General features: G+C 50.6%; 1 protein-coding gene across 1 annotated transcript; it reads left to right on the forward strand.

Annotated features, from left to right (window-relative positions):
• Positions 1 to 933: 933 nt before the first annotated feature.
• On the forward strand, positions 934 to 6998 carry MRM1 (mitochondrial rRNA methyltransferase 1). The gene is made up of 5 exons (XM_065732133.1): positions 934 to 1650; positions 2060 to 2153; positions 3534 to 3654; positions 6274 to 6393; positions 6536 to 6998. The coding sequence occupies exons 1-5, from the start codon at positions 977 to 979 to the stop codon at positions 6583 to 6585; spliced, it is 1059 nt and encodes a 352-aa protein (XP_065588205.1). The 5' UTR covers positions 934 to 976; the 3' UTR covers positions 6586 to 6998.
• The last annotated feature ends 1658 nt before the right edge of the window (positions 6999 to 8656 follow it).

Below are 8656 nucleotides of genomic sequence, written 5' to 3' on the forward strand. Positions count from 1 at the left end.
GCACCTCTAGGAGATGTTATGTGGCAGTCTGTGAGCGCTGGTGCCAGATCTCTGCTGCTGACTTTGGGTGGGAGGAACCACGGGCACGGTTGGCTCTGGTAGACTGCAGGAAAAGATCATTTTACTCAAGAAATCTCAACCTGTATAAACAGTTTCATATTTTTGAAGGATGTCAGTGCTTCCGAGTAGAAGACTGAGACACTTCTCTCTGCAAAACGCTTTTAGAAGACGTTGTCGTGGAACAACTGACATTAGTGTCCAAATGTGAGGGGGAAACGTGTGGAATAAAACCTCGGCAGCCCAGAAGGTGCACAGGAGGTGTCTTTGTACCCGCTGACCTGATCCCTGGTGGCCAAGCTCTTCTCCTCATTTATGAGAGCGAAAGAAGGATATGAAGTGCTCTGCCACGAGAGCAGCATTCTGGTTTGGAGTTCTGGGTGGCCGTGGGCTGGGGTGAGACAACGTGGGGCTCATCCCACGCACGCTATGTACTCTACACCATACACAGCGCCAGGGAAAGCGTGTTGTGATTCCTGCGTGGAATACAGGCAGGGTTTTGCTCTCAAGACATGTATTCCCGGCTCATTTGAGGCCATCTGGTCTGGCTCCTCAGCCCATCGATCTGCCCCCATCCAGGCTGGGTCGGAGCGGCTGCGGTGCTGCTTTTAGTGGGGTCCATAGTGAGGCGCATTCCTATTTAATTGAGTTTTAATTGGGGGGGGGGGGGGGAACAAGGCTGCGGTCCGCCGACCGGCAGGGGGCGCTGTGGCGCAGGGCGCCCATCTGGCCGACCGGAAGCGGCGACGTGAGGGGGAGGGGTCACGCGTGACCGCTGTGGGCCCTCAGGTGCGTGCGGTGCTGCCCACGTGTTCGGCCCGGCCCTGTCCGTGCCTGGAGCTTGTGTGTTTCTCCTTCCCCTTCGTTCCTCCCCCCTTCTTCGGGTGGTAGCGGAGGACTCTTTCCCGTGTGGGTAGCTATGGAGCAGGCGCTCAGGTCCCTCTCCCGTAGGGCCGTGGGGCTGCCGGCCGCCGCCCGGAGCCGCTGCTTTGTGGCGGGCCCCACGCGAGACAGTCAGCCCTCGAGGTCGTGGACGGCTGCGGCCCGAGGCGGGGACGGCGCCCGCACTTTCCGTGGGGGCCTCCACGCGGCGCGGGGGGGCTGGGGCTCGCCGGGGCGTGAGGCCTCGAAGGGCGGGAGGAGGCCGGAGGGAAGGCCCCTGCCCATCCAGAGGACGAGGGGCAGCGAGATCCTGTTCGGCGTGGCGCCGTGCTCCATGGCCCTGTCCCAGGCCAGGAGGGACCTGTTGAGGCTGTTCCTCAAGCGCAGCGTTGGCCCTCAGCGTCTCGTCACCGGCGAGTTCGTGCTGCAGGCCGCGGCCCGCGGGGTCCCCGTGCTCCACGTCGGGAGGAGGGAGCTGGATGAGCTGTGCGAGGGCCGCGTCCACCAGGGAGTGTGCTTGGAGGCCACCCCGCTCCGCTTCAAGAGCCTGGAGGAGGCCGAAGAGCCCGATCTGGGGGATGGAGAGAGCCCGAATCGACAGCTGCTGTGGCTGGTGCTGGAGCAGATCCAGGACCCCATGAACCTGGGGGCACTGCTGCGCTCTGCGTACTTCTTGGGGGTGGACAGAGTGGTGACAAGCCAGAGGAACAGGTACGGGGTCGGCTGTCCACTCCCGTGGTGCTCAGGGTTTCTGTTTTCTTTCCCAAAGAGGGCTTTCTAAGACTGACTTCGAGGTCTGGAGACCTGAGCAGTTGAGGCTGTGAGATGCAGTGTTCTGCGCTGGCAGGAAACCTCCTCGAGTGCTCTTTTTTTTTTTTTTTTAAACCCATTTCATGTTTTAATTGTCCAACTGCACGCAAACTGCTGCAGCCTGTCTGCTGGGTTTGTTCTCGAGTCCTCCTCTTCCCCGTAGGAAGTTGCATCCATTGAGAAAATAAGACTTTTTGCAGACTTAGATGAAATCGGGTTGCAGACGCAGGAGAAGAAACGGAAGCAGAAAACCTCTTAGTTTTCTCCTTCTGTTCTTATATGAAACTTTTCCTTTATTTTTCCCTTGCAGCTGCCCCTTGACTCCAACGGTGAGCAAAGCAAGTTCTGGAGCTATGGAAGTCTTTGATGTCTACAGCACAGATGATCTCCGGAGCTTTTTGAAGGTAGAGTGATCCATGGTTTTTTTCCTTTCACTGTTTTACAATGTATGGGGAACTTCAAATAGTGCATATATTGAACAGAGAAGGTACAAATAGAGGACTTGGTTATTTGCAGTGTTCTGAGCTCCTACTCTGCATTCCTGGTTTTTGCTGCTGGTGACATGTGCCATAGGACGTCCAGTCTGGTGGAGTAGCAGTTCTGTGTTGCAGGATCTTTCTGGAAAAAGGTGTTAGCATGGTAACAGACTCAGTAGGATGGGATCTGTCCTCCTGCCCATCTGTGGGGACCGGGGTTGGTGCTATTGCACGCCGTGGATCTTGCCTGATGTGCACTGAAGCAATGTCCTCGAGCTTGGCACACGATGGCAGCATTGGGCAGCTTTTAGTGCAAGGGACTTGTGAGAAACAAGGGCTGTGTGTGAGCTGCACCCAGTCAGTGCTCCAGGGGTAGCTCTGCCTGTCCTTTTGAGGAGGAGCTCATCAGATTGTGCTGTGACCGTGAGCAGGAGTAAGCATGGACTCTTCCCACTCTGCCAGAAAGCTGATGCTTGGCAGTACAGTATGTCTGTGGCAGCTGGAGCTCTGAATGATGAAGAAATGAAAGGCACATAAAGAACACTGATACTGAAACAGCTGGAAGAATCACTTTGTTACTGTAAAGCTTGAATTATTAACATTTTGAACCATTGCAGCAGTTCATTTAATTGGAACCAGATTCACAGACCTGACCATTGGTATTGCCTGGTGTGAATTTGATATAACTTAATGTAAAAAGTGTCAGTTTCACAGGAAATGAAGCTGGCAAGAAGCTGGAGCAGCTCTTTTACCATTAAAGTAGGTTTCAAAGACAAATAATTAAGGTTCTTTCTATTAGGGCAAGGGAAGGAAGGCTGTTTCTCTCGATATGTGAGGTGCTGAGTGTTGAGTGCCCTGCTTTTTTATGAACTAAGTTTGAGAATGCGCATTTGTGTTTGAAAACATTTCTGGGGGCTTCTGGTGGTTGAGCTTGTGCTTCAAACTTCCACTGCGTTGCTCTCATGCTGATTTGTTTAACACAACTCTTTCTTTATGCTTTTCTGGCAAAAAGAAAATCCTTCTAGAACTGCTGTGTTGGCAAAAAAAAAAAAAAAAGTAATTTCAGTTTCTTTTTGTTTGCTTGATGAACTGGAAGAAGTACCAAAAGGAAAATTACTTTTGTTTTTCTTGATCAGGTTTGTGTCCTGGTTCTGGTAGGGCTTTGGTGGTAAAAATTCAAGGGACGTTCAAAAGCCAGTCAGCCCCACTGAAAATCAAGAAATAAATACGGTTGTGTATGTGTCTTATTTTCTTTTTAGGCTTGGGAAGTTGTTTTTTTTTTTTAACATTTGTTTCTTCTCTTCTCAGGCTAAAGCTGCAGAAGGCTGGGAGGTTGTGGGGACAGTGAGCCAGTCTGAAGCTGTGGAGAATGTTCCTGTCATCAGCTGCTCGGAATTTCGGTGGAATAAACCCATTATTTTAGTAATAGGTATTTCTATTTCAGTTTACAGAGCTTTGGTCTTGTGGCAAGTGCATATGTGAGGGCATGGTCAGGGTGGCATGCCATCCCCTAAGCTAGTTGCAGGTCTGTTATGTTCCGTTACGCTTTGGTCTGGAAAAGAAAAGCTGAGCTAGAAGTACGAGAATGAACTGCCTGCAAATAAAATACGGTCTCAGAAGAAGAGGGAAGGCCAGGAAGTTTCTTGCAGTGTGCTGGGTGAGCAATGAGTGCCGCCTTCCCTGTCCTGAGCAACTAAACTGTGATTACCCCAGGGCTCTCTGCTTCTCCTCCTCTGTGTGGAGCAGATTTGCAAAGGGTGCTGTCCTTTGTAGGCAGAGTATGGAGCTGTGTAGGCTAACAGAAGGTGAAGGGAAGGGGAGTAATGGCCTTGTGGCAGCAAGAGGAAGAAACCCGCTCTGGGCTCCCTTGTGTGGCATCTCCTTGGCCCCCACTCTGTCTGTCACCTGGCACAAGAGCTGGCTTGAGCTTTTATGCTTGGAAGTGGTGTCAGCTGGTGATGAGCCATCAAGGGGCTGCAGTCCTGCCCCGTGCTGTGGTTTTCTTGGCTCAGAAGACATTCCTTTAATTAAAATGTTTATTGAACTCCTAGAAATACTGACAAGACAGTGCAGCAAATCTGGCATCTCTACAAGATGTGTGAAGCTATATTGTAAAGGGAATAGGGAGGCTGGCAGCAATGCTGATAGACCACAAAGAAATGCATCCCAGAAACGGCAACAACACCAAGAGAAAGGAAGGAGGTGAAAGTGGTGGTGGTGTCATTACCTTGAATTATGAGAGATTTCTCCAGGAAAAAGTCCAAGTATCTTTTTGTCAAGGGGGATTGGAGACTGATTGGTGGATGCATAAGGAGAGCTCCCAGACCTTGCAGCAGTAATGATCTCAGCTCTCTGCTGAGCACTAACTCTTCGCTGAAAAGAAAATTGAACATTACGGTTGTCTGATGCTGGGATTGTTTGAAGAAACATCTTGGATCTGAATATGTAGCACAGCTCTAGCAACAAACAGAGCAGCAGAGGTATATTAGCATGGTAGTGAGCTACCTGGCATTGCACAGACTGACCTGCAAGTTAAGCTTTTGCAGGCTTCAGTTCACCCCTTTGGTATCTCCACTGGCTTAGCAATGAATGAGTCAGACAGTCCAAGTTAATGTTGTTTGCTGTGGACTCACCTAGGGTGGCAGGCAGGCTGCCTGGCCTTAAGACTGGAAGCCTCGTGTGGACAGGAACGGATTGGGAGCACTTAGATGTCCAAGGAAGTAGTTTGCTCTTGCACGTTCAGTTTTCATCTTGGGTTTTAAGGCTGTTGTGGAAGTAGTGATTTTATCAAGATGCTCGTTTTGCACCTTATTCTGGACAGCCAGCACTGTTCCCTGCCTGGATTTGAACATCCTGGACTGAAAAATGTGGTTGTGTCAGTGAGAGACAAAACTGATAGTGAAGTGAGAAGCATTTGGTTCACCAATATGGGCTAGAATTTTATCTGACTTAGTAGTCAATACTCCCTCCCACGTGTCATACTCTGTGCAAGTCTTTTTGCCCTGAATTTATAGGTCCTAATTATTTTAAGCAGCCAGAGCCATAAAAAGCTTTGTAAAAGCTGGAAGCCAAATTGCTGCCTTTATTAGGAATCGAAAGACCTTTATCAGGGAGAGGAGAGGATTGCTCCAAGATCTGTGGGCACCTCTGGTGATAGGTGCTGTCCAAGTTGGAGCAGAAGTACAGAAGCCCCTATTGAGCAGTGTGTGCTGCTGTGGGGTGAGTGTGGACCAGAGCACAGCAGTTGAAGGGGAATGTGGTTTCTAGTGTGCTGAGCCCAGTTTGTTAGGGGGCGAGCACATCTCAAAATGAGCCAGGTATTCCTGCAGCTGTGTAGCTGTCTGTGTAGCTCTAAATAATGAGTGTGGAAGAAGTCTTCGGGGAGCTGAGCGTGCTGGGAGGTTTGTGGTCTTCTGCATTTTCACTTGTCTGCACATAGGATTGTTTAAAGCCTCTCCCTTTCCATTTCCCTTTGTGACAGTGTGAGTCAAACAACTACTAATGACCTGGGATAGATTTCAACTCTGTTTCACCAGTGTATCAGCCCAAACATATCAGGGCTGTTGGATGGTTTAACAACTAATCAATTGAAGCCTCTGGTTAAACTGTCTGCATTCACAAGTTGCACCCAGCTGGTGGTACTCTCTGCTGAAAGGGCTGAACCTGTCACTATCGATAGGGACTCAGATCTGCTGTGCCACAGGAGGCTGGTGGCCTTGTCTGCATTGTCCCCTGGTAGCAGGCTGTCTGTGGGCAGCTGCACAGTGGATGCCTGCACGTGGGAGGCATGTACTTGAGCTGCAAGGCTCTGTGCTTAATGCTGGGGTGCAGGTGTGATGTACAGGTATCCCTCAGAAACACTGTGGGTGCTGGGAGCAGATCATGGGAGGATGGAAGGGGCCAGGGAGGGAAGGCAGGACAGGTGCTCCTCTGCCTCTGGTCGTTGCTCCATGGGAATTGGGAAGTTACCTAACAGAAGAACTGTACCCATGAGTGGGAAGGAGGAGCGTGGCTGTGAGCTGACCTGAGCAGTGTCTTTGTTCTGCAGGCAGTGAAGGTGATGGCCTTTCCCTGGAGACACAGCTCCTGTGCCAGCAGATGCTGGTCATCCCCTCCGGCAGGGTGCTGCACCGGGGCATCGAGTCGCTGAACGTCTCCGTAGCCACTGGTAAAAGCAGATCCTATGCAATGGCATTGGTCTGAATTTCTGCCTTTGAAAGTCAAACAAGCATCCAGATCCTCAGAATGATTTTCTTAGAGCTTTAAAATGAAAGCTTACTGTGTTGTTTTTTTTGTTTACTCTCCTACAGGCATTCTCCTGCACTCCATCTGCAGCCAAAAGCTGAGGCACGGTGATTGATTGTCACCTGGCACGTGGTGGGAGTTGCCTAGCCCAATCTTGGCTGGCAAGAAACTGCTTGGTGTTCCTTGACTGTGTTCAGTATGGATATGGAAGTGCTCCTTCCAGGCTCTACACCATCTGCAAGTTACAGGATGAGCCCCACTGACACAGGGTGTGTTCTGGCTCATGTACCCCACCAGCAGAGCTCTGGCCCAGCACTGAAGTCATGCCTGCGTGCAGTAGGTAACACATTCCACCAGCACCTCGGAGGAGAGGTTATATGGAAGGAAGACAAAGCTAGGCTTTAAAAGGAGGCAGCCAAATCCTTCAGTTATAGCAGTAAGTGGCTGCAAGCCTTATGTTTGTTGCACAGGGGACTTGTGACATTGCTTAGGCTGTGGGTTTGGGGCTGTAGATGAGTGGTGGTTCGTGGTTGGTGCTGCCTCTGAGAGCAGCCATGCCCTGTGCCTGCGGTGCTGGTGAGAAGCTGGTCTGATTTGGGATTGCTCAGTAGCCATTTATTCACAGTGAGGCTGTCTGTTACACGTTGCTGCTTGAATGTCTGGAAACACACCGTGTTGTATTTGATTGTAACACAAGTCTGCAGCCGTGCCAAAGGATGGACATGACCTGTTAAGAAACAGCTGTAGTGGGGAAAAATGCAGCCCATTAAAATAAAGCCTCTGTAAAGATTTGTTGTAGACTTGACTCAATCCTTTTTGTCTCACATATAAACCCAGAGTGTGATTAGTGGAACAAGGCACTTACTTCAGGTGGGAACGGGGAGTCACGAGCTTGTTCTCTTCATCCAAGGAAGTTTCCTTCTCATGATGGGTCTGATCCAGCTGGGTGCTGAGCTGCCCAGCACTGCTGTCCACACTGATGGCATGTGGGTTCAGGGGCAGTGGTGACAGTGGCTTCATTTGCAAATATCCTGGTTGAAAACCAGCCTGGCTGAATTATTGAGAACCAAATGAATGTTATCGCTTAGCACCTTAATTATTTTATTTAGCTACTGTGGCCCTTTGCATAGGATTCCTCATTAACACTTAATTTACAGTGCCCTTTAGGGATAATTTCAAACAATTCAGCTTAGTCTCCCTCCTCTCCCCCTTCCAAGTGAACAAGTAAATCACTCAGAGTGACTAATTAGGACTTTCCTTTGAGCTAAATGAAGTCTGTAAACCGGTCTGTGGATGTGGAGGTTTTTCAGATGTGTCCCTGCAAGAGGCTGGCAGCCTTGCTGGGGGCAGTGGCTGCTGTGGGATGGGATGAAAGGAGGGACAGGACATGGGGTGGGACAGGACACACTGCTCTGCAGCTGCAGTGGCTCTGGGGACTCTCCTGGCCGAGGTGAGCACGGAGCGTGGCCCAGCCTGGGATCTAGAGTCCAGCGATGGGTTTTGTGGTGCTGATTGCCTGGCTGGAGCCTTAACTCCTTCCCCTGCTCAGAGCCCTCAGTGCAGTGAAACAGAGGGGCTGGGGCTGTGTCTGGAGGTGCTCCACGTGGATGGGTATGGGTAAGCTGTGCCCTGCTGACCTCTAGGTGGGGTTCTGTACTGCTCTGCTCAGAGGGATTTGGCTTTTCAGTGGTGTTGAGTAGTCCCTTCTGGGTCTGCAGCTGCAGCTGAGGGTGCCTGTTGTGGCAGAGCGTATCCTGAGCTGTCTCCTCTGCAAAAAAAGCAAAACCAAATGCCCCCAAATGCCTGCTGCAATGTGAGCAGAGCTGTGGTGCCTGAGTGTTCACTGAATAGCAGCTGAGGTCTGGTGGACTGCAGCAGTAATGGCTCTTGGGCAGATGTGGAGCACTTAGGTTTTGGGGCTGAATGTGTCTGGTTTTAAATTGCTGAAATAAAAAGGGAAGGGGCTGGGGAGGCTGCTGGCACACTGTCACCACGACGCTGGCTGTGCAGCTGTGTCTGTGCCAGCAGAGGGTGCCCGTGCTTTAGATTTGCTCATTTTTCACAAGCCAGATTCAGCTTTCAGGGCTAGCAGAATCCTTCCTCTCCAGCAGCAGGGATGAAGATAAAGCCTTTGCTTTATTCTTGATCTGTAGTGAAGTACGTGTATAAATAGTATTTATATAAAT

The sequence above is a fragment of the Cyrtonyx montezumae genome, unplaced genomic scaffold (genome assembly GCF_038088225.1).
Source record: "Cyrtonyx montezumae isolate F1298 unplaced genomic scaffold, pur_monq_1.0 scaffold_15, whole genome shotgun sequence".
Taxonomy (NCBI): Eukaryota; Metazoa; Chordata; class Aves; order Galliformes; family Odontophoridae; genus Cyrtonyx; species Cyrtonyx montezumae.